Source organism: Jatropha curcas, chromosome 2 (genome assembly GCF_041381405.1).
Source record: "Jatropha curcas cultivar XTBG-Jc1 chromosome 2, XTBG_Jcur_1.0, whole genome shotgun sequence".
In the NCBI taxonomy this organism is placed as follows: Eukaryota; Viridiplantae; Streptophyta; class Magnoliopsida; order Malpighiales; family Euphorbiaceae; genus Jatropha; species Jatropha curcas.
This window is the reverse complement of record NC_143152.1, coordinates 2,282,873-2,308,545: the sequence shown is the minus strand read 5'-3', so window position 1 is coordinate 2,308,545 and position 25,673 is coordinate 2,282,873. Positions and strand designations below refer to the sequence as shown.

The 25,673-nt window shown below is 31.1% G+C and overlaps 4 protein-coding genes and 2 long non-coding RNA genes across 6 annotated transcripts; 4 read left to right on the top strand and 2 right to left on the bottom strand.

Annotated features, from left to right (window-relative positions):
- Window positions 1–2,202: 2,202 nt before the first annotated feature.
- LOC105645281 (glucan endo-1,3-beta-glucosidase, basic isoform) lies at window positions 2,203–3,548 on the top strand. Its single transcript, XM_037636266.2, has one exon. It carries the CDS (start codon window positions 2,253–2,255, stop codon window positions 3,285–3,287), a length of 1,035 nt encoding a protein of 344 aa, XP_037492194.2. The 5' UTR covers window positions 2,203–2,252; the 3' UTR covers window positions 3,288–3,548.
- Window positions 3,549–4,283: 735 nt separating this feature from the next.
- Window positions 4,284–7,507, bottom strand: LOC149498039 (uncharacterized). Its single transcript, XR_016319807.1, has 2 exons — window positions 6,748–7,507; window positions 4,284–4,588 (listed from the first exon to the last, which is right to left on the bottom strand). It is a non-coding gene; the product is annotated as an uncharacterized LOC149498039 (long non-coding RNA).
- A 4,285-nt stretch (window positions 7,508–11,792) lies between these two features.
- On the top strand, window positions 11,793–12,928 carry LOC149498038 (DNA repair protein recA homolog 2, mitochondrial-like). Its single transcript, XM_089718453.1, has 2 exons — window positions 11,793–11,979; window positions 12,607–12,928. Exons 1-2 carry the CDS (start codon window positions 11,944–11,946, stop codon window positions 12,892–12,894), a joined length of 324 nt encoding a protein of 107 aa, XP_089574579.1. The 5' UTR covers window positions 11,793–11,943; the 3' UTR covers window positions 12,895–12,928.
- Window positions 12,929–14,892: 1,964 nt separating this feature from the next.
- On the top strand, window positions 14,893–16,617 carry LOC105645280 (glucan endo-1,3-beta-glucosidase, basic isoform). The gene is made up of 2 exons (XM_089718151.1): window positions 14,893–15,003; window positions 15,429–16,617. Exons 1-2 carry the CDS (start codon window positions 14,913–14,915, stop codon window positions 16,370–16,372), a joined length of 1,035 nt encoding a protein of 344 aa, XP_089574277.1. The 5' UTR covers window positions 14,893–14,912; the 3' UTR covers window positions 16,373–16,617.
- Window positions 16,618–18,103: 1,486 nt separating this feature from the next.
- On the bottom strand, window positions 18,104–20,384 carry LOC149498037 (uncharacterized). The gene is made up of 3 exons (XR_016319442.1): window positions 19,818–20,384; window positions 19,093–19,178; window positions 18,104–18,253 (listed from the first exon to the last, which is right to left on the bottom strand). It is a non-coding gene; the product is annotated as an uncharacterized LOC149498037 (long non-coding RNA).
- A 3,138-nt stretch (window positions 20,385–23,522) lies between these two features.
- On the top strand, window positions 23,523–24,432 carry LOC149498036 (glucan endo-1,3-beta-glucosidase, basic isoform-like). The gene has a single exon (XM_089718180.1). It carries the CDS (start codon window positions 23,549–23,551, stop codon window positions 24,332–24,334), a length of 786 nt encoding a protein of 261 aa, XP_089574306.1. The 5' UTR covers window positions 23,523–23,548; the 3' UTR covers window positions 24,335–24,432.
- The last annotated feature ends 1,241 nt before the right edge of the window (window positions 24,433–25,673 follow it).

Below are 25,673 nucleotides of genomic sequence, written 5' to 3'. Positions count from 1 at the left end.
TTATAAAAATGTATCACTAAACATAGCATGTCTCTTATTACAAAATGGAAATATTATAGCATAATTTTAAAATATTAGGACTTGTATCATTATCAATTTTTTTAAGAAATATTTTGCTCTTGATATTGACTTGGTGGATCAAAATAATATGATAGACTACGTAACAATACGTAGCCTCCCCCTTGGCTCATCAAATTGATGAAAATTCTTGCGATTGAGAGAGAATTCGAACTCGAGACTTCTTACTTTTTATAGTGAGAAGATCATCTAAAACAACCTAATTCTATTGACTTTTATGAGTCAGTAGTATCTGATTATTTTTCTTTTTTTTAAAAAAAAAATTTACAAACACAAAATTAAAAGTCTGAAGTTACACACCTTTTGCACTTCCCACTAAAACATATATGACCATGCTTCTAAATTTATAAAATCTTTTAATAAGTAAATATTCAAATGCATTTTAATTTTATCAATATTAATTAGCCTTAGTTAGAAGTATAGATACAATTTATAAAAGGAAAACAGTAAGCTTGAAGAGTCCAAAATGGGAGGGAGGCCATTACGGCCCTACTAGCTATTAATTAGTAGAAAAAAGTAAGAAATTTATTGCCTAGAACAGAGGTCAAGAAGGTACTGGCATTGCCTAGCCAAGACTTTTCAAATGCAATGGGCAGCCATAAATTGGCATATTTGTGGAAAATTTTTGCTTAGATATGCCAATGGAAATCAATTATAGTGCTCTGGATTTTTCGAAAAATAGTGGAGAAAGCACTGTACTAGATCTTGTTTTTAGTTGGCAAACACCTCATGAGACGCTGTATATTTGACTATATTTGTTTTGGCACCATCTGGGATGATTCAGAGTATTTGGTGAGTGGAAGTTGTGGATAAAACTAATAATTTAGTGAAATAAAAAGTAAAAATTTTGTGAACTTTTTAACTTGATCGTAACTGTTTTTTTTTTCTTTCTCGATCGTAGGTGAGTTCTTGAGATGTTTTGCATCTCTTTTTCTTATCTCAAAAGAAAGAGAAATTTTCTTGATCGGTTTGTATTGTTTGGTTAGATTTTTATTTAATATTTTCAGGCTAATTGTGAGTGTATTGGGAAAACTCATACGAGTGCGGTGAGCCGCTTAATACCGCTGCATTGCAAGAATACTGTTTTCACCGTCGTATGAAATGTTAGCTTGGGATATTCATAAAAATTTGGTTCCTGATATATATATATATATAAAAAAGCATGTAGTTTAAAAAAACTATATGATAAGAAGAGTAAAGAAAACCGACAGAGGGAAGTTGCTCCACTGCCTCCACTGTGAATCCATACCTGTTTGCAATATTTTATTTAAATATTAGAATTAATACATTTGAATAATTAATATGAAATTTCTAACTCATTCTTCTCTCCAAATTAAATGTACCCTACAAAAAATGGATTAATCTATTCCATGAAATTTCTTAGATACACAGCGAACAAAATGAAATTTCATAGGAAGGTTGTGTAGAAAATTAACAAAATTTTGGAAAATTAAGAGAAGGGATGCCTTTGACACTAGTGCTACAAATAAGTATTGTTTTCACATAAAATTAGATTTTAAGTTGGTAATAGAATAAAACATAGACTCTTTCTTTATTTTAAAAAAAATCACAAACCCTAAATTAAAAGTATGAAGTTACCTACTTTTGTACTTTCCACATAAAACACACACATATATATAATGATGGTTCTAAAACTATAAAAGCTTCTAGTAAGTAAAATTAAAAAATGAATTTGTATCAATATTAATTAGTCTTAGAAGTATAATTACAGTTTATGGAAGAAAAACAGTAAGCTTGAAGAGGTCAAAATGGAAGGGGGGCCATTGCCTAAGTAAGAGGTCAAATTAGTAGAAACATGTAAGAAATTCATTGCCTAAAATTGAGGTTAAGGAGGCATTGTCATTACCTAATTTACAAATATTAAATTGCAATTTGTGTAACTATTGCAATTTGTGTAGCTAATTTACAAATATTAAATTACTAATATTATATAAAAGGCAAGTTGTTAGCTAGATGTCCAAATGAATTGGGCAGCCATAATTGTACTATTTGTGGAAAATTTTTGCACATCCTCTAAGGAGTGACTTTGACCTGCCAAATGAGAATGGAAACTAACTATAGAGCTCTTTGATTTTTCTATAAATAGAGGAGATAATTAATGGAGGAGGCAATATACTTGCAACCTCATAAGTTTATTCTAAATTGCGCTGAGGATGGCTAGGTCTTGTTCAGTTAGCAAAAACCCTTCTTCAATCTCCATGATACTACTCTTTGGGCTTCTACTTGCTAGCCTTGATACAACAGGTGCTCAGATAGGTGTTTGCTATGGAATGGTTGGCGATAACCTACCACCCCCACCAGAAGTTATCTCTCTCTTTAACCAGAATGGCATTCGAAGAATGCGAATCTACGCTCCAAACCAAGCAACTCTGCAAGCCTTGAGAGGCACCAATATTGAACTCATGTTAGGTCTTCCGAATGTTGACCTTCAAAAAATTGCTTCTAGTCAAGCTGAGGCAAACGCATGGGTACAAAATAATGTCCGAAACTACCCGGATGTCAAGTTTCGTTACATTGCTGTCGGAAATGAAGTTAAACATTCAGATTCCTTTGCTCAATTTCTAGTACCTGCTATGATAAATATACGTAAGGCGCTTGTGTCAACAGGTTTAGGAGATTCTATTAAAGTTTCTTCGGTTGTTGATACGGGAATACTCTCCGAGTCATTTCCTCCTTCTAAAGGCTCTTTCAAACAAGAGTATCGTCCAATACTTGATCCGCTCATCCAATTTCTCGTAGAGAACAGATCCCCATTACTCGTTAATGTATATACTTACTTTAGTTACAGTAGAAATACTCGTGATATTCGTCTCGATTATGCTCTTTTCACAGCTCCATCAACGGTTGTCTCAGACCCGCCGCGTAACTATCAGAATCTTTTTGATGCGATTGTTGATGCGGTTTATGCTGCATTAGAGAAATCAGGTGGAAGTTCTTTAGATATAGTTGTAGCAGAGAGTGGATGGCCGACAGCTGGAGGAGAAGCCACTTCAGTAGAAAATGCAAGAACTCATAATAACAATTTGATTCAACATGTTAAAAAGGGAACTCCAAGAAGGCCTGGAAAAGCTATAGAAACTTATATTTTTGCTATGTTTGATGAGAATCTAAAAAGTCCAGAATTTGAGAAATATTGGGGGCTTTTCTTGCCTAAGAAACAGCAAAAATATCAAGTCAATTTTAATTGAAGGATTTGCAAGAAGTTGCATAAAATAGAAACTCTTATGTTTTGCTAATAATAATTCTTGTAATCATAATAAATTTGAGTTCTGAAACTCAAATGGTGTCATATTTGAGTTTTATTCATATTGTCTATTTTAAATAAATTTAAAAGGGAGGTTTACCCTTACTGTGTAACTAGCAATATTATTTTAGATATAATGTTTCCAATGGATCGAAAAGGAAAAGAATGATCAGTCAATAAATATAATTTTATTTTTTCGTATTAATTTGTTTGAATTTCATCAATGTAGTGGTTCTATATATTCAATCAAAATATATATATATATATATATATATATATATATATATATATATATATATTACTTTAAACTAAAGTCTTAGGCATATAAATTAATTTTATAGTTGTTTTTTTTAGAAAAAAAAATTAAGTGGTTTGCTAATATAACATGTTATATCATAATACTGTATATATATTTTTTAATTTTTATTATAAATTATAACATTATGGACAATATATATTACTAAAAATTTTAGAGCGATTCACAAAATATAAAAAAGAATATTCCATGAAATAATAAAATAAAAAATAAAATTTTCAAAGTGAATATTAGGTTGACTTGACACTATGGAATAAATTATTTGAAGAAAATAATTATAACTAATCAAATTAAAGATTTATTAAAAGTAATAATTAAACATCTTATATTCTTACCATGTTTAAAATGTACCTTATATATTATATAGACCAATGGAAACTAAGTTACTTTTATTTTTATCAACCAATAAAATTAAAATCCTTAAAAATATTATATTCTTACCATATTTAATATATACTTTATTTAGTATCCAACAAATAGTATTACCATATATGTCACGACCCGATTCCATGGGTCGGACCGGCACTAGGGCCCAGGTAAGCTTAAGGCCCCCGAGGCCCGTAGTAAGCCTGAAACACTAGAATCTATTATCTCGGTCTAAATTTCAACATTCTGTCCATATGATTATGAAAAAATAAACCTCAATATTTTATTATTTCTCAGCCCAAGTTTATCTTCTACATTTCACAGTTCGAGCCCCATTTACAATACAACACATTTTTAGTATAGGCTAACAGAATTACTTCATCTATATTACTACACGACTAGATGTATGTAAATTCTACAACTGCGGAGTCACTAACTGTTTGTTATACACAGCTTCCTATACATATAATTACATAGCAAAACAATTATGGAACTAGGAAAACTTTTAATAACCCTGCGGCGAAGAAACATAGCTTAACCCGAATTAAAGAGAAACTTACTTCCTGAAAAATTTAAACAAGACATGTGAGTTTTCTAAGGAGTAATAATTATTGCACAACACACGCAGTCACACAAATGTGTACACATATTAATCTAGTCATCCGACTAGTTATATGCTCACGCAGCCAGTCACACAAATGGCATATCATCAGCACTCACAATCATAAACATCTTCATATAATCACATCACGTGGAAATTAGTCAGTGGCGCCACCTGAAACCCCAACGAGCCGTCCTCACACATGGCTCGCCCTCTCATACATGTGCACCAGGGAGCCGATCCCCCATACGGCCAACTGGTCTAATCCTCACTGACCAGTCCTCTCATTATTTTTCCATTCTCTCTTTTCTTTTCCATACCAACAGGAGGCAACCCGGTGGTCTCCATCCAATCTAGATCATCAAGCGCTCACAACAGGAGGCCACCCTGCGGGCTACAATCAAATCTAGATTATCAGGTGCGCAACAACAAGAAGCCATCCTGTGAATTTCCATATAATCTATATCGTCAGGTGCACAAGGGGGCGCCGATCTCCCATTTTCCCGGCCGACGGTCAACTATCATATCATATTCAGGATCCATATCACAGACCGTCCTCACAAACCCATGGTGGTCCACTTCATCCCAATTCCACACAAACAAAGCATAGCATTTTTAAAACACAATTAATCAAACATTGCAATCAAATGCAAGCATGTTAATCAATTAAACATCGTAATGCAATGCACAATTTAGACATCCAAAACCAACTGCAAATAAATAAATAAGTAGCATTAACAATAAACAACAATAATAAAATAAATAATAGTAATAAACAATAATAATGAAAATAAATAAATAAATAATGAAATAATTAAATGATTAATAATGATAATAAATAAATAATTAGAGCCCTTTATTTATTATGTATCAAATTATAGAATTTATCTAAATAAGCTTATTTATTATGTTATTAATTAAAATTAATCTAGGTTCTATCGAAATTTCGGCATAACCTCCCCTAAAAATATGACTATCTACCTGTTTAAATATCACAATAATGTTATATATTTATCAACAATACACACAGCCCATCCGTCGGGCAATCAATCAATTTAATTCCCAACCTCCTTTCAAAACAACCATGTCAACATTCACCAATTAATTTACAAATTATAATAACCTCCAACATGTTCAAATGATATTGTTAATTGTCCTCTAACTAATTATCAAATAAATGTACACTTTATAAATAAAACGTGCATCGATAAGTTAAATTCAACTATTCTCGTTTGATAGTTACTTAGCCTCTATTCATTATAAACTCCCCGTCGAGCCTTTACTTCATCATCCTTGCTTAAGGTATAAACCACATATATTTATACATTTGTTAAAATTCTAAACTAGCCACTAAGAATCAATGCTAACCTAAATAAAAATTCAATTAAATTTATTGTCATCCCAATCTATAGTTCATATTTCTTTGTCAATCACATCATTAAACCTTATCCACAACATTGTTAAATACAAATCATAAATATATAGCATTAATATAAACTCATTTAGCAAAACTCATAAAATCTTACCAACTAGCCCCTGCCAAGCTAAAGAAATCAGATTTCTGAATATAGCCTGTACATTACAGGCCAATGAACTCCTTTCTCAACAAGAACTTAATTGATAATATCCTAAATCTCATATCAAGGCAATAACTTAAACAAATGGTTAGATTAGCTACTGCCATATCAAATTTGTTCTAACACCTTAAAAAAAAACCGTAATAACCAAACATACTTACCAATTTCACATCAATTTCAGTTTGTGCTTATGAACAATTAAATCTGAGGTTTCCTCATATTTCATATATATATATATATATATATATATATATATATATATATATATATATATATATACATATACCTTGGATTGAAGCTTACTGCTGTCATTCTCATGCTATACCGAATTCCAAGCTATAAATCATCTTATTCATGCTAATATATTCAGTAGATTAATCTATAACTTAAATTAGATTGAAGAATCACATTCTCCTTAATAAGATTGCATGAACAGTAGTAGCTAGGAATTTAGTTCTAACATCAACTTAATTCATGAATCAAATCCTTCATCATTCAGCAAGAACTCATAAATTCTACTGAAGAAGGTCAAAATTTGGCTTACCAAATAGAAAGTGCCGCTGCTAGTTCGGTCGAGAGTGAAGGAGGTAGTGGTCGAAGAAACTGCAAGTGAGAAGATCGGGTCACAAACGCCGGCTAAGGACAATTGTCGCCAGAAAAATGAAGAACAGGACTGGTGGCGCTATTGTCCCGTTCGGAACGCAACCGCAGTTCCTTGCGTTTGCTGTGCCAGCAGGTGAACGGCAATGGAGAGGAAGAGTGTGAAGCTGCGCCGTCATTCAGACCGCCTGGAGCCGCCGGAGAGCCGAGGAGGATACTGCGACGCGATTCCGATCGAGGCAAGGTCGCAACTCTTCCTGCGACTGTTGCTTTCTCTAGAAACGAACGGAGAGAGGGAAGGAGAGGCCGGAGCTGCTGCGGCAAGGAGGCGACGGCAAGGCGTGGCGCTGGTCTCCGGTGATCGAAAAACGAGAGGAGGAGAGGGCCAGGTGAGATCGCGCGCCGAAGAAGAGGGGAAAAAGAAAAAAAAGAAAAAAAAAAAAAAAAAAAAAAGAAAGAAAAAAAAAGAGGAGGCGTTTCTAGAGAGTTCAAGGCCATTCCGGTTCTATTCGAACCGATTTGGTCCAAATCAATGGTTTGACCTGATTTAACTGTTCTCAAATCGAAAATTCCGACAATATACTTGGGCTTGGGCCCAACTCGCAAAATTTTGGACTCAAGTTAAGATTGTTTGGTGTTTATAGCCCAAATAGTTGAAAATCAAGATTTTTTTTTATTTAATAAAAATTCGAAAGTTTCAAAAATAAAAATTCGGGGTATTACAATATAATATTTATATTACCATATTATATATATATTACCATAAATCTAAGGACATAGTTCTTATTTGTTGATTCAACTGTTTATATTGATTATATATATTATGTCATAAATCTATTTGTTAAATATTAAAATATTTTCACAACCACTATATGTATTTGACTATTTTTAGTTCGGCATACCTTATATAAATATTGCAATTAATATATATGAATAATCAATATCAAATTTATAACTAATTCGTCACTCCAAATTAAATCTAGTCTAGCAAAAATGGAAGTACAACCACGTAAAACACATAAGGCCGTGGTTCTAAAATTATAAAATGTTTTAATAAGTAAATATTAAAATGCATTTTTTATCAATATTAATTAGTCTACGTAGAAGACAAGTTGCTAGATTGCAAGATTGAATTTGGCAGTCATAAAATGGCCGGCATATTTTTTTTTTAATTTGTGGAAATTTTTGCTTAGAACTTTAGTCTCTAAGGGGTGACTTTGACCTACCAAATTCCAATGGAAATTAACTATAAATAGAGAAGATAGTTAGTGGAGAAGGAAATAAACTAGCCGCTTCATGTAATTTAAGTTTATTCCAAATTGTTTCAGGGATGGCTAGGTCTTGTTTGGTTAGCAAAAACTCTTCCACAGTCTCCATGATGCTGTTCTTTGGGCTTCTTCTTGCTAGCTTTGATACAACAGGTATCCCCCAACTTTAATCCTATAATTATTATTATACTCTCTTTGTCCCAAAATATAAATTATTTTTGAGTGATTATTTTTGTCCTAAAATATAAGTTGTTTTGAGTATTTTAGGGAGATTTTATTATAATTTAGGAGAATTAATTATTTTTTTAATCTCGTACAAAAATTTTAAATGATTTATGTTTTGTAATAGAGGGAGGAGGAAGTAGTATTAAGTAGTATATGTTGTTGCTTCTTAATCATAATGCAGGTGCTCAGCAATGGATGAGTGCAAGATTGCTACAACTCCTATGGGTAAAAATGTAAAGCTCTGCAAGGAAGATGTAGCGGAAAAGGTTGATGAAACTCTTTACAGAAGTCTAGTGGGTTGTTTGATGAATTTAACTGCCACAAGACCTGACATCTTACATTCTGTAAGTCTGCTATCTCGATTTACGAATTGTGCTACTGAAACTCATTTTTCTGCTGCTAAAAGAGTTCTAAGATATGTGAAAGGAACATTGAAGCATGGAATCAAGTTCGGTGCTAGTCAGTTTCATGTTCTGCAGGGCTATTCTGATAGTGATCATGGTTCTGATGATATGAAGAGTACTTCAGGTTATTGTTTTAATCTGGGGTCAGGAATGTTCTCTTGGTGTTGTAAAAAACAAGAAGTTGTTGCACAATCAACTGCGGAGGCAGAGTTTATTGCAGCTACAGCTGCTGCAAATCAAGCTTTATGGCTTAGAAAGGTGTTATTTGATCTGAACCTGAAGCAAAATGAAGGCACAGATGTGTTTGTGGATAACCAAGCAGCAATAGCTATCTCAAACAATCCCGTTTTTCATGGAAAAATGAAACAATTTAATATCAAATTGTTTTTCCTTAGAGACGTGCAGAAAGAAGGTTCTGTTGTTCTGAAATATTGCAAAACTGATGACAATGTTGCAGACATCTTTACCAAATCTTTGGAAAGAAGCAAATTTGATTTTCTAAGGGAAAAACTTGGAGTTTGCAGCATCAAAGCCAAGGAGGAGTGTTAAGAAGTTGACTTAGCTGCTGCACTTCCAATTTAGTTGCTGCATTTTTTCTTTTTCTGTTATGTTTTGACTTGTTCTACTGCATTTCAGTCATTATTTCCATTTTTCTAGTTGAGTTGTTAAACATGGAAGCATGTTCCATGGTTGAGCTGAAATATAGGAATTTCTGTTATCCTTTTGTTGTATTTAAGCACATTTGCAGTCAATAAAAAAAAAGGTACACTGCAATATTCTTTTTTTCCTCTGTTATTTCTTAGTTTGCTCCAACAACAATGAGAGGATTGAGAAGAACCGGTCAGCCGGACAACCTCAGCGGCTGCATGAGCAGCTGCGACGGTAGCCTCAGCCGCAGCCTTCGTCGCAAGAGCTACAGTCAGTGCAAACTTTCTCTGCTTTTCTGTTGCTTCATCTATACTCCTCTGCGGTGATGGAGGAAGCAGAGCAGGGCGTTGCTTAAACTTTAGCCTTCCAAGAATCCATCTCCACCTCTTTGATTTTTGCAGATTTTTAGACTTAAAGAAAGAAAAGAAAAGGAAAGTCTTTAGTAAATGTTTTATGTTAAAGGAAATAGTTTTCGTCTCATTTTGATCTATTCCCTATAAGAATATCTTTTTGCAGGGGCAAACTCCTACTAATTTTAGGTCCTCAAACTTCAAATAATTAGTAAAAATATTTTTAAAAAATGGTGTGGATTACAAAAATAATTATCTTTAGAATTTTTTGATCTTCTAGGATTTCTACGTAGGAGATGGAATTAACAATTGATGGAATTTCTATTAGCTATTAGCTGGTATGAATTACTGTTACTGCATGAATTAACTAAATTAAAAGATCTTTATATTGTTTGAGCTTTTCTGGTGACTGATTTATATTTATATTATATTAGTTCTTTTATGATGTGCGTTGTACATTGCCATTGCCAGTTTTTTTACTCATTATCTGCACTCTTTTTTATAATATTAAGTATTATTTATAACTTTCATCTACATTTTTTAGATTTTTGTAATATTAAAACATGATCTTATATTGAGATAAACGTTAATATATATATATTTTAATTCAATTTATAAATTATTACTTATTCAAAATGCACTTTAGCTATGCATAATGCCAGAATACGACCTAATTAACAAACGCATTTCAATATGTGTACGGGTAAATATAAAATTTTTCACTGAAAGAAATTCAAACATGCTATTAAGTAATCAATAACAAATTCACTTCCTACCCAGCAGAACAATTTAATCAAAAAAGATTATAATTATATATACGCGTATATATCTAGGATGGTGGATTCCAAATTTGATGGAATGAGAAAAAAAAAATATGAAAAATCTAATAAGGAAGATATGTTTTAACAATGAAAAAATTGTTATTGTAGTATGGAAATAAAATGTTATTAATTGTTAAATAAAAAATATTAAATTTATAATTTTAACCAATTTAATAATTGTGAATAAGTTTGGGTCGCTCAAAAAATCAATAATTAAATTTAAATAAAAAAAATTGAATTTGATATTAAATTCAAAATTGATTTGAGCTCGAATCACATACTATCAAATTAATCAATCTCAAATAATATGACAATTGACTCGAATCAATTCATTTACAACTCTACTCAAGAGTGATCATATAACACTTTTTTTTAGAATTTCTCTTTTTTGTTTTTTAATTTTAAAGGTCATAAGTTTGAATTACGCACAAAAATAGGAAAATATTGTACGTATTAACTATCTTATTATAAAAATGTATCACTAAACATAGCATGTCTCTTATTACAAAATGTAAATATTATGGCATAATTCTAAAATATTATGACTTGTATCATTATCAATTTTTTTAAGATATATTTGCTCTTGGTATTGACTTAGTGGACCAAAATAATATGATAGACTACGTAACAATGCGTAGCCTTCCCTTGGCTTATCAAATTGATAAAAATTCTTGCGATTGAGAGAACACTCGAACTCGAGACCTCCTAATTTTTACAGTGAGAAGATCAACCAAAATAACCTAATTCTATTGACTTTTATGAGTCAGCAGTATCTGATTATTTTTCTTTTTTTAAAAAAAAATTTACAAACACAAAATTAAAAAGTCTGAAGTTACACACGTTTTGCCCTTCCCACTAAAACATATATGACCATGCTTCTAAATTTATAAAATCTTTTAATAAGTAAATATTCAAATGCATTTTAATTTTATCAATATTAATTAGCCTTAGTTAGAAGTATAAATTCAATTTATAAAAGGAAAACAGTAAGCTTGAAGAGTCCAAAATGGGAGGGAGGCCATTACGGCCCTAGTAGCTATTAATTAGTAGAAAAAAGTAAGAAATTTATTGCCTAGAACAGAGGTTAAGAAGGTATTGGCATTGCCTAGTTGTTATAAAATAACAGTGGGAGCCAAGACTTTTCAAATGCAAGAATAAATTGGCATATTTGTGGAAACTTTTTGCTTAAATCAGTCTTTATGCCAGTCTCAAACTCTTATCGTATTTCTTAATCAGGTTCTGGCCTGATTTCTCACAAAAATTTTGTTCTTATTAATGTATTATGTTGTACGAGTTGCGGAGCTCACATTATCCATTTTGGTCTCTTTTGAATAAAGGTCAGGTCGGTTTTAAAACCAGGAAGAACAGAGGAGGCCACTTGTGGGGGAAATGCGTTGAAATTCTATTCAGCTGTACGGTTGAGAATGGCCAGAACAGGATTGCTCAAGATCAAGGATGAGGTACAACTTCTAATATTACTGTTAGTGTGGAGCTTGATTGAACTATCAGGGTCTATGAAATGCATTATTTGCTTATGCACCTCAGCAATGGAGATTCTCTTGATTTACTTAAAATTGGGTTGGAAATCTTCTATCTGTTTTCTAGAAGGGTAATTGATTGTTATGGTCAAAGATTCAACATGAATTCTCACATTTCTTTCTACTTTTTCCTTCAATCTTGTTTATGCTGTAGATTAATTGACCTTTCTCTTGTTTACGTTGTTGATTGATTGACGTTTGTCTCTTAATTCAGTTTGTCCCTACTTGGGCCTGTCATTTTAACCTCTTGTTTGGTACAAAGGAATTTGAAAGTATGTATAGGAGTAATTTACAAAGGGTAGTTTGATTTAGTTGCGTTGAATTCCATAAAATTGAATTCATGGGAGTAAAATGGACATTTTTCTTATTAAACATAAAAACATGAAATTCCACGTGAAATCAAAAAAATTGTGAAATTGATTTATACCAAACAAGGCCTTAACTCTTGAAAGAATCCGTATATTTGTGTCTTTTCTCATCGTTTCGATCAAGTTCTCCTTTTGAGTCATTATGGTTCTTATTGCTCTTTTATATAATGTTATTCTTTAGGTGACTGGCCTTAAGGTTTCTGTGCGAGTGATAAAAAATAAATTGGGACCTGCAATGAAAAAAGCGGATCTTGGGATACAATTTGGCAGAGGCTTCTGTTCTGAATCTGAGGTCCTGGAGTTGGCTTGTGGAAATGGAGTGGTCAGGAAAGAAGGAAGCACCTATGTCATTGAAGGAGAGGTTTTCAGTGAAGAAAATGCAGCTGAGAATTATCTCGCTGAAAACTCTGAGGTTCTTGATGGAATTGTTATGGAATTGAGAAGTCAACTTTTTAATGGAAGAAGATGATTATGTCAACCATCTGACCGGAAGATAAGCTTTTAATCCAGCTAAATAAGTTGATAGTGAAATTCACCTTTATTCCTTTATTTATCTTAAAACTTTTTGGTATAATTGATTTTTGCAAATTTTTTAAATTTTAAATAAATTCATCAGAAATTAAAAAAAATTTCATATGAATCTATTTTAAATAAAATCTAAAATTAAAATTCATATGGGTAAAAAAAGTTTGAATTTGTCATATACGAGCGACTTGCATATAGTCTCAATCACTGATTGGCCGACTTATATGAAAAATATTATCACTTTTAAGTTAATTCCAAATTCTTCCTCCTTCACCACCAATTTGATAAAAATAAATCCTATAGATTTTCTAAAATTTATTGAAAATTTTAAACTTGATATAAATAAAAATTCTCATAATTTATTGAAAATAAACTTTAATCCTCAAAATAACTTATGCAAAAATAAGGAGAGATATTTATTATAAAGTAGAAATTCTAATTGTGAAATAATAAAAACTATTTTAAATACCTAATATTAGGAATTAACTAGAAATTCTTTTAATGGTTAAAATTAAGTAGAAATTCATGATAGTACGTAAAAGAATAAATTAAAGTTATTTTAAATTCAAGAAATATTTTTTAGACAGAATTCTGTTACATTGACTGAAATAAAAGACAAGGACATTATAGTGTTTCACAGTAACTTTTTCAGTAGCTTTTAGCATTTTAATTAGTCAAAATGCAAAATACTATTTTTTATAGTATTCGGTAACATAACGTTTTAACTAGCTTTTAGAGGTTAAGATAACATTTTGTAAAAAGTTAACTCATATAACGTTTGACTTTTAGCATTGTTTAATGAAAAACTATTAAAACACCTAACAATTAAATACTATTAAAATAACTAACAACTACCAAAACAGTTAATTTTGCCGATCAGATCCTACGTCTCTTTCATGATATGAGATAATAATGTTTAGGTTCCCCTAACTTTTTCTGGTATTTTTTGGTTATATGTGTGGATTTTAATGTATTTTTTTGGAATTAAGTGCTTCAACAGGAAAAAGAAAAAAAAAAAAAAAAACAACCAAATTGCTTTGCACGTTTTCAGAAACCAGAAATGTCATTATATGGATTCAAATTCCAGAGGAATCTTAGGCACCCTTATTTGAAGAGTTGGATTGTAAAACAATCTAATTCAAGCTAATCGAGTTTAACTTAAGTTCGACTTAATAAGAGCTGTACCGAAATTCATTCGTTATCAGAACAGATTAAGCTTAAATATAATTAAAGTTCAATTGCTTTTTTTAAACAAGCTTATCATCTATAAACTGCGCTCAAAAGTTTATAAATATTTGAAAATGAAAATAATTGATATTTATTAATATTATAGAATACTTATTTTTTATATTTTATAAAATTTATTATGAAATACAAGTTAATTAATTATAAAATAACAATTTAACATGTAAGGTAACTATATCTAAAATCGAAATGAAATGTTATTTTCAGAATAAAAAATATATTAAAATTTAAAGTTTTATTGATTCAATCAGCTCGTAAATAAGTCGAGCTTTTCGAAAATGCAATATATTAAATTTGAATAAAATTTGAAGTTTGATATTAAACTCAAACTCGGTTTGAACTTCAATCATGTACTATGAAAAAAATTAATCTCAAATAATGTGATAATCGGCTCGGCTCAAATAATCTCAAATAATGTGTACAAATGAAATGGCTAGCCCTTAATTGTACTATTTGTGGAAAATTTTTTGCATATAGTCTCCAGGGAGTGACTTTAAACTGCCAAATGACATTGGAAATTAATTATAGTTTCAAAATCAGAGATTCTATTCTATACAGGATTATTTGTTATCTCTTCAGATTTTCTCTTAATAAAGTTTTTCTTTTAAAAAAAAAACAACTATAGAGCTCTTTGATTTTTCTATAAATAAAGGAGATAATTAGTGGAGCTGGCAATATACTTGCAACCTCATAAGTTTATTCTAAATTGCTCTGAGGATGGCTAGGTCTTGTTCAGTTAGCAAAAATCCTGCTACAATCTCCATGATACTACTCTCTGGGCTTCTACTTGCAAGCCTTGATACAACAGGTAACCCCATAATTATTATTAGAGCAAGTTGTATGTAATTTTTTTTGTCAGCAACAAAAAAAATTTATTAGAATTAAAGATACCAAGAAAAATTTAGCATTTTCAGGAATATATCTCAAGTCAATAGGCTTCTCTAGTACACCCATAAAAACAATACAGCAGGATCAAGAAAACCTCTCGTTGTCTTGAGCTAAGAAAAAGAATGCAAAATATTCCCAAAAAAACTACAATCAAGCAACAATAAAAATAACCGCAGCCAAGCTAAAAATTCCACCGCAACATTGACACCATTTTTAGCCAAAAAAATCAGCAAATTCATTCTTATGTCTCTTGACCAAAGAGAGAGCTTCCCTTATATTAAAACAGAGCAAGTTGTATGTAATACTGGATTAAATATGTATTTTTGCTTCTTAATCATAATGCAGGTGCTCAGATAGGTGTTTGCCATGGAATGCTTGGCAATAATCTACCACCCCCGAGGGAAGTTGTCTATCTCTTTAACCAGAATCGCATTCGCCGAATGCGAATCTACGCTCCAAACCAAGCGATTCAGCAAGCCCTGAGAGGCTCCAATATTGAACTCATGTTAGGTCTTCCAAATGTTGAGCTTCAAAACGTTGCTTCTAGTCAAGCTGAAGCAAACAAATGGGTACAAAATAATGTCCGAAACTATCCTGACGTCAAGTTTCGTTACATTGCTGTTGGAAATGAAGTTAATCCATCAGATTACTTTGCCCAATTTCTAGTACCTGCTATGATTAATATACGTAAAGCGCTTGTGTTAGCAGGTTTAGGACGTGCTATTAAAGTTTCTTCCGCTATTGATACCGGAGCACTCTCCGAGTCATATCCTCCTTCTAAAGGTTCTTTCAAACAAGAATATCGTCCAATACTTGATCCGCTTATCCAATTTCTGGTAGCAAACAGATCGCCATTACTCGTTAATGTATATCCTTACTTTAGTTACGCTGGAAATACTCGTGATATTCGTCTTGATTATGCTCTTTTCACAGCTAAATCAACGGTTGTCTCAGACCTGCCACGTAACTATCAAAACCTTTTTGATGCGATTATTGATGCGGTTTATGCTGCATTAGAGAAATCAGGTGGAAGTTCTTTAGATATAGTTGTAGCAGAGAGTGGATGGCCTACAGGGGGAGGAGTAGCCACTTCAGTAGAAAATGCAAGAACTTATAATAACAATTTGATTGGACATGTTAAAAGAGGGACTCCAAGAAGGCCTGGAAAAGCTATAGAAACTTATATTTTTGCCATGTTTGATGAGAATAAAAAAAGTCCAGAATATGAGAAATATTGGGGGCTTTTCTTGCCTAATAAACAGCATAAATATCAAGTCAAGTTTAATTGAAGAAATTGTAAGAAGTTGCATATAATGGAAACTTTAATGTTTTACTAATAATAATAATTATAATGATAATAAACTTGATTATTGAAATTTCCCTAAGAATGATGAGTCTTAAGAACTCAAAACATGTCACATTTGAGTTTTATCCAAGTACTATCCCAAGACGTTAGACCTCTCATTTACACTCACCCTAACCTGAATAATTTAAGTAAAAACACCTGGTCAAAATATCATATATATCAAACTGGAAAAACATCAAAAACTATCCAAAACCCTTAACACAACTAGTAAATTGTCATAATAAAAAAAAAATACAAAACCAAATGCAGGTACATCGAACTTATAGCAGAGCCAAACTATATAAGAGACATTTCTTGAGAATAGAAAAACTAAATAAAGTCGACTTAACTCCAAACCTGCAGCAAAACGTCTTTGCAGCCAATAATTATGTGAAATTGCAGTCCAAATGATTTACATATTGTTCTTTCCAGTATTATAACCAAACAAGAAAATCTTTATATGTCTGAATTCTCCTTTTAGCTAATGAATCTGCAAAATAATTATGTTCTCTCTATATATGTAAGAATTAAACCGAAAATACCACATATACTATCAAATCTATTGAACATTAATCTCCATCTCCTAAGTCTTTTTTCTTTATTTAAAATCCAACACACAACAAATTTAGAATCAGATTCAACAATTAATGATGAGTGTTTCAACTAAGATCGAGAAAAAATTCTATAGCTTTGAAAATTGCTCTTAATTCAGCTTTATCTCTATTGTGTAATCAATAGTGTTATTCTAAATATAATATTTCGAGCGAAGAAAAGAATGATGAGTGAATAAACATATAGTTTGTAGTTTTTAATGTTTGTATGTTTGTATTAGTTGTTATATATATTTTTTTTTCCTTTGTTTTTGCTATATAAGTGTATGATTTCTGGTTATATCTATATAGAGATGCAAGGTTTCAAATGAATTTTACTTCTGAAAAAAAAAAAAAAACATATAGACCAAAGGTAATTTTTTCTTTTTCTTTTTAAATATCTTGAGAATGTGAAATACACAATATAAATCTCATAATTAATAATTCTCACTAAATAAATTAGAACTATAATTTTCACCGTCCTTATAAAGCTTACAAAGGAACCTTTACGATTTTGAACATTTAATTAATTATTTTCTCTCTGCAATTATTATTATTATTATTATTTTTTTTTTTTTAGTTTTCGTCTCATTTTGATCTATTCCCTATAAGAATATTTTTTGCAGGGGCAAACTCCTCCTACTAGTTTTAGGTCCTCAAACTTCAAATAATTAGTAAAAATATTTAAAAAAATGGTGTGGATTACAAAAATAATTATCTTTAGAATTTTTTGATCTTCTAGAATTTCTATATAAGAGATAGAATTAACAGTTGATTGGAATTTCTATTAGCTATTAGCTGATATGAATTATTATTAACTACATAAATTGACTAAATCAAAATATCTCTATATTTTTTGAGCTTTTCTGTTGACTGATTTATATTTATATTATATTAGTTCTTTTATAATGTGTGTTGTTGTCACGACCCATTTCCATGGGCCGGACCAGCACTAAGACCTGGATGGGCTTAAGGCCCCCAAAGCCAGTAGTAAACCTAACTTCTTTAAATCTCACATTCTATTCATAATTATGGATTCAGACCCATTAACTTATTATACATATGCATCCAAAATGCAGTTCATATATTTAATATGGACTTTTATTATTTATTTACAACCCAACTGGAATACAATTGCAGAACTCTACCTTTACATTCACATCGTTATTTCTATCATTAACAGTCTTCTATAATACGTGTTTCAACTCCATAGGGCTTTCCCTTCTTTCTATTACCTGGAAAAAAAAATAGGTAGGCAGGGGTGAACGCCAAACTCAATGAGTAGGGTTAGATAACCCTCTCACCCCACACAATCACACAAATGCTAAAATATTTTTATGTGGTCACCCATTTAGTTACATGATCATGCAGTGTGTCACACAAATGGCAATACAATAGCAATCACAATTATTATCACCTTCATATAATCATATCACGTGGAAATTAGTCAGTGGGGTCACCGAAACCCGATGAGCCGTCCTACTATATAGCCCATCCACTCACATGTGCACCAGGGAGCCAATCCCCCATTCTGGCTGACCGGTATAATCCTCACACGACCGGTCCTCTCATTATTTTTCCATTCTCTTTTCTTTCTCTTTTTTTTTTTTTATACCGACAGGCGGCATCCCGATCGTCTCCCTCAAATCTAGATCATCAGGCGCACATAACAGGAGGCCACCCTGCGGGCAGCGATCAAATCTAGATCATCAGGTGCGCCCAAAGAGGCTACTCTGCGGTTTCCATATAAATAGAATTATCAGGTGCACACGGGGGCGCCGATCTCCCATTTACCCGGCTAACAGAAATCAAAATCAGGATCCATATAGCAGTAACAGAATATAACAGAAATCAGAATCAGGATCCGTATAATAGAAACAGTCTCACAAACCCATGGTGATCCACTTCATCCCAATTCCACACAAACAAGGCACAGCAATATCACATCACAGGTAATCAAGCAATATTTAATATCAACAAATAGTGCATCACAATATGGCCATAATGCATGATAACATTTAGCCGTGAATGCATGAATATAGGTGAATGATGCGAGTTATCTAACACTACTCACAGTTCTTTCTTGTCCTTTAAAAGGACTGCCTTTCTAGCCACATGCTTCCAGCCTTTGTCCTCACATTTCGGAATTTTTATAATCCTCTAAAATAAACAAGAAGATTCTAAATAAGAATTCTAATTCGGAAAATTATGTCACATTCATTTATTAGTTGTGGTTACCAGTCATTTAATTCACTTATTGAATTAATATTGGGTTTTCTTATTTTTATATTTATTCTAATTTATCACCTTTAAATAAAAGATTAAGTAGTATTTTATAATAATACTAATAAGAATACTAATATTAATAATATTTAGTCGTACTACCTATTAAAGTTCTAAAAATAATCTAAATCCTACCGAAATTTCATCAGCACTTCCTCTAAAATTTAACTATCTAACAATCAGCCAATTCAATTATGTTTCCGGTTTTCACGGTCCATCCATCGGTCAATCAATCCGGTCAATTATTCCCATTCTCCATATTCTCCATATCAACATTAATTTATAAATTTTTCTTTAATTCCATAAATCATAATTTCCTAATAATTTATTTATTACTAGAATTCAATTTTAATTAATCAAGCAATTTTTAATTGATAGATCAATACTAATTTAAATTACTTCTAGTCAGAATTGCTAAAATTAAATTAACTATCCGAGATTACTAAAATCAAATTAATTAACTAAAATTACTAAAAATTAATTAATTTCTTAGAATTAATAAAAATTAATTTATACTCAATTATATTCCTGCCGGAGTTTATTTGATCGGTGACGAAAACTACGCGTGCCGGATTGAAGCTACACGCACTGGGACTGCAAATGGGTGGCCGGAATCAGATCGGAGTGGCTGGACCACCTGAGACCAACGCGTAAACGGGACTGAGTTGCAGCGGTGGCGCGATCTAGCGAAGGAACTGCTGGCGACTCGATGGAGCTCGACGGATCGTTCCAGGTGGCCGGAGACTTGCTGGATCGACACTCACCTGGACAGATCGGAGGAGCAACCTTCTGTCCCTGCTTGGCTTGAACGGAGAGAGGCGCCGGCGATGGCGGAGCTACTGCAGCGTGGAGCAGCGGCGAGGTGGCGCAACGTGGCTGAGCTCGTGATGGTGGCTCGCTTTCTGCTGGAGCTGCTGGGGCGCGACGCAGACACAGTCACAGAGAAGAAGAAAGGGAAAGAAAGGAAAGAAAAGAAAGAAAGAAGAAGAATGAAGGAGGAGGTGGCGGTGCCGCGTGCCGGTGGTGTCGTCGGTGGTGCTGCATTGGTGGTCGGGAGGCGCAATAATGAGGGAGTGAGGTGAGCGCTGGAAATAAGGGGAGAGGGGAGAGTTCTAGAAGTGGTTTGGGCTGATTCGGTTCAATTCCGATTCGATTCAGCCCAAATCTTGGTTTTTATTTGATTTGTCGATTATCGATTGGTTTTCGATTCGGTTTATCACTGTACAAATTATTAATTTGCATTTAAATATTTAAATACATTTTCCATGCTGTCAGTTTATTAAATTTAAATGAAAAATCTTTGAAAATAAAAATTTAGGTTATTTCAGTTGTACATCGCCGTTGTCTGTTTTTTTACTCATTATTTATACTCTTTTTTATAATATTAAGTATTATTTATAATTTTCATCTATATTTTTTTAGATTTTTATAATATTAAAACATGATCTTATATTGAGATAAAGCGCGAATATATATATATATATATATATATATATATATATATATATATATATATATATTTAATTCAATTTATAAATTATTACTTATTCAAAATGCACTTTAGCTATGTGGTAATGCTAGAATACCACCTAATTAACAAACATGTTTCAAATATGTGTACGTGTAAATATAAAATTTTTCACTAAAAGAAATTCAAACATGAAATTAAGAAATCAATAACAAATTCACTTCCTACTCAGCAGAACAATTTAAACAAAAAAAAGATTATAAATATATATACACGTATATATCTATGATGGTGGATTCCAAATTTGATGGAATGAGAAAAAATATGAAAAATCTAATAAGGAAGATATGTTTTAACAATCAAAAAATTGTTATTGTAGCATGGAAATAAAATGTTATTGTTAAATAAAAAATATTAAATTTATAATTTTATTTAATTTAATAGTTGTGAATAAGTTTGGGTCGCTCAAAAAATCAATAATTAAATTTAAACAAAAAAAAAATTGAATTTGATATTAAATTCAAACTTGATTTGAGCTCGAATCACAATCACGTACTATCAAATTAATCAATCTCAAATAATATGATAATTGACTCGAATCGATTCATTTACAACTCTACTCAAGAGTGATCATGTAACACTTTTTTTTAAAATTTCTCTTTTTTGTTTTTTACTTTTAAAGGTCATGAGTTTGAATTACGTACAAAAATAGGAAAATATTTTACATATTAACTATCTTATTATAAAAATGTATCACTAAACATAGCATGTCTCTTATTACAAAATGTAAATATTATAGCATAATTTTAAAATATTAGGACTTGTATCATTATCAATTTTTTTAAGAAATATTTTGCTCTTGGTATTAACTTAGTGGACCAAAATAATATGATAGAGTACGTAACAATGCGTAGCCTTCCCCTTGGTTCATCAAATTGATGAAAATTCTTGCAATTGAGAGAGGACTCGAATTCGAGACCTCCTACTTTTTACAGTGAGAAGATCAACCAAAATAACCTAATTCTATTGACTTTTATGAGTCAGTAGTATCTGATTATTTTTCTTTTTTTAAAAAAAATTTACAAACACAAAATTAAAAAGTCTGAAGTTACACACCTTTTGCCCTTCCCACTAAAACATATATGACCATGCTTCTAAATTTATAAAATCTTTTAATAAATAAATATTCAAATGCATTTTAATTTTATCAATATTAATTAGCCTTAGTTAGAAGTATAAATACAATTTATAAAAGGAAAACAGTAAGCTTGAAGAGTCCAAAATGGGAGGGAGGCCATTACGGCCCTAGTAGCTATTAATTAGTAGAAAAAAGTAAGAAATTTATTGCCTAGAACAGAGGTTAAGAAGGTATTGGCATTGCCTAGTTGTTATAAAATAACAGTGGGAGCCAAGACTTTTCAAATGCAAGAATGAATTGGGCAGCCATAAATTGGCATATTTGTGGAAAAGTTTTCCTTAGATATGCCAATGGAAATCAATTATAGTGCTCTGGATTTTTCGAAAAATAGTGGAGAAAGCGCTGTACTAGATCTTGTTTTTAGTTGGCAAACACCTCATGAGATGCTGTATATTTGACTATATTTGTTTTGGCACCATCTGGGATGATTCAGAGTATTTGGTGAGTGGAAGTTATGGATAAAACTAATAATTTAGTGAAATAAAAAGTAAAAATTTAGTGAACTTTTTAACTTGCGTAACTGTTTTTTTTTTTTCTTGATCGTAGGTGAGTTCTTGAAATGTTTTGCATCTCTTTTTCTTATCTCAAAAGGAGGAGAAATTTTCTTGATCGGTTTGTATTGTTTGGCTAGATTTTTATTTAATATTTTCAGACTAATTGTGAATGTATTGGGAAAACTCATACGAGTGCGGTGAGCCGCTTAATACCGCTGCATTGCAAGAATGCTGTTTCCACCGTCGTTGAAATGTTAGCTTGGGATATGTTCATAAAAATTTGATTCCTGATATATATATATATATATATATATATATATATAAAAGCATGTAGTTTAAAAAAACTATATGATAAGAAGAGTAAAGAAAACCGACAGAGGGAAGTTGCTCCACTGCCCCCACTGTGAATCCATACCTGTTTGCAATATTTTATTTAAATATTAGAATTAATACATTTGAATAATTAACATGAAATTTCTAACTCATTCTTCTCTCCAAATTAAATGTACCCTACAAAAAATGGATTAATCTATTCCATGAAATTTCTTAGATACAGAGCGAACAAACTGAAATTTCATAGGAAGGTTGTGTAGAAAATTAACAAAATTTTGGAAAATTAAGAGAAGGGATGCCTTTGACACTAGTGCTAGAAATAAGAATTGTTTTCACATAAAATTAGATTTTAAGTTGGTAATAGAATAAAACATAGACTCTTTCTTTATTTAAAAAAAAAAAAATTACAAACCCTAAATTAAAAGTATGAAGTTACCTACTTTTGTACTTTCCACATAAAACATACACATATATATAATGATGGTTCTAAAACTATAAAAGCTTCTAGTAAGTAAAATTAAAAAATGAATTTGTATCAATATTAATTAGTCTTAGAAGTATAATTACAGTTTATGAAAGAAAAAACTGTAAGCTTGAAGAGGTCAAAATGGAAGGGGGCCCATTCCCCTAGCTATTAATTAGTAGAAAAATGTAAGAAATTCATTGCCTAAAATTGAGGTTAAGGAGGCATTGTCATTACCTAATTCATTGCCTAAATTCATTGCAAGCCTTGAGAGGCACCAATATTGAACTCATGTTAGGTCTTCCGAATGTTGACCTTCGAAAAATTGCTTCTAGTCAAGCTGAGGCAAACGCATGGGTACAAAATAATGTCCGAAACTACCCGGATGTCAAGTTTCGTTACATTGCTGTCGGAAATGAAGTTAAACATTCAGATTCCTTTGCTCAATTTCTAGTACCTGCTATGATAAATATACGTAAGGCGCTTGTGTCAACAGGTTTAGGAGATTCTATTAAAGTTTCTTCGGTTGTTGATACGGGAGTACTCTCCGAGTCATTTCCTCCTTCTAAAGGCTCTTTCAAACAAGAGTATCGTCCAATACTTGATCCGCTCATCCAATTTCTCGTAGAGAACAGATCCCCATTACTCGTTAATGTATATACTTACTTTAGTTACATTAGAAATACTCGTGATATTCGTCTCGATTATGCTCTTTTCACAGCTCCATCAACGGTTGTCTCAGACCCGCCGCGTAACTATCAGAATCTTTTTGATGCGATTGTTGATGCGGTTTATGCTGCATTAGACAAATCAGGTGGAAGTTCTTTAGATATAGTTGTAGCAGAGAGTGGATGGCCGACAGCCGGAGGAGAAGCCACTTCAGTAGAAAATGCAAGAACTCATAATAACAATTTGATTCAACATGTTAAAAAGGGAACTCCAAGAAGGCCTGGGAAAGCTATAGAAACTTATATTTTTGCTATGTTTGATGAGAATCAAAAAAGTCCAGAATTTGAGAAATATTGGGGGCTTTTCTTGCCTAAGAAACAGCAAAAATATCAAGTCAATTTTAATTGAAGGATTTGCAAGAAGTTGCATAAAATGGAAACTCTTATGTTTTGCTAATAATAATTCTTGTAATCATAATAAATTTGAGTTCTGAAACTCAAATGGTGTCAGATTTGAGTTTTATCCATATTGTCTATTTTTAATAAATTTAAAAGGGAGATTTACCCTTACTGTGTAACTAGCAATATTATTTTAGATATAATGTTTCTAATGGATCAAATGATCAGTCAATAAATATAATTTTAGTTTTTCCTATTAATTTGTTTGAATTTCATCAATGTAGTGGTTCTATATATTCAATCAATATATATATATATATATATATATATATATATATATATATATATATATATACACTTTAAACTAAAGTCTTAGGCATATAAATTAATTTTATAGTTGTTTTTTTTAGAAAAAAAAAATTACGTGGTTTGCTAATATAACGTGTTATATTATAATACTGTATATATATTTTTTAATTTTTATTATAAATTATAATATATGGATAATATACATTACTAAAAATTTAAGAGCCATTCACAAAATATAAAAAAGAATATTCCATGAAATAATAAAATAAAAAATAAAGTTTTCAAAGTGAAGATTAGGTTGACTTGAGTTTATAGAATAAATTATTCATAGGAAATAATTATAACCAATCAAATAAAAGATTTATTAAAAGTAATAATTAAACATCTTATATTCTCACCATATTTAATATGTACCTTATATATTATATAGACCAATCGAAACTAAGTTACTTTTATTTTTATCAACTAATAAAATTAAAATCTTTAAAAATATTATATTCTTACCATATTTAATATATACTTTATTTAGTATCCAACAAATAGTATTACCATATAATATTTATATTACCATATTATATATATATTACCATAAATCTAAGGACATAGTTCTTATTTGTTGATTCAACTGTTTATATTGATTATATATATTATGTCATAAATCTATTTGTTAAATATTAAAATATTTTCACAACCACTATATGTATTTGACTATTTTTAGGTCGGCATACCTTATATAAATATTGCAATTAATATATATGAATAATCAATATCAAATGTATAACTAATTCGTCACTCCAAATTAAATCTAGTCTAGCAAAAATGGAAGTACAACCACGTAAAACACATATGGCCATGTGGAAGACAAGTTGCTAGATGCAAGATTGAATTAGGCAGTCATAAATTGGCCTAATTCAATGGAAATTAACTATAAATAGAGAACTTTAGTCTATATTTTTTTAATTTGTGGAAATTTTTGCTTAGAACTTTAGTCTCTAAGGGGTGACTTTGACCTACTAAATTCCAATGGAAATTAACTATAA

Coding starts and splice junctions, on each gene's coding strand:
- LOC149498036 (XM_089718180.1), top strand. CDS start 23,549: ATGTTAGGTCTTCCGAATGTTGACCTTCGAAAAATTGCTTCTAGTCAA.
- LOC105645281 (XM_037636266.2), top strand. CDS start 2,253: ATGGCTAGGTCTTGTTCAGTTAGCAAAAACCCTTCTTCAATCTCCATG.
- LOC149498038 (XM_089718453.1), top strand. CDS start 11,944: ATGGCCAGAACAGGATTGCTCAAGATCAAGGATGAG. Junction 11,980..12,606: donor TGCTCAAGATCAAGGATGAG/GTACAACTTCTA, acceptor GTTATTCTTTAG/GTGACTGGCCTTAAGGTTTC.
- LOC105645280 (XM_089718151.1), top strand. CDS start 14,913: ATGGCTAGGTCTTGTTCAGTTAGCAAAAATCCTGCTACAATCTCCATG. Junction 15,004..15,428: donor TGCAAGCCTTGATACAACAG/GTAACCCCATAA, acceptor ATCATAATGCAG/GTGCTCAGATAGGTGTTTGC.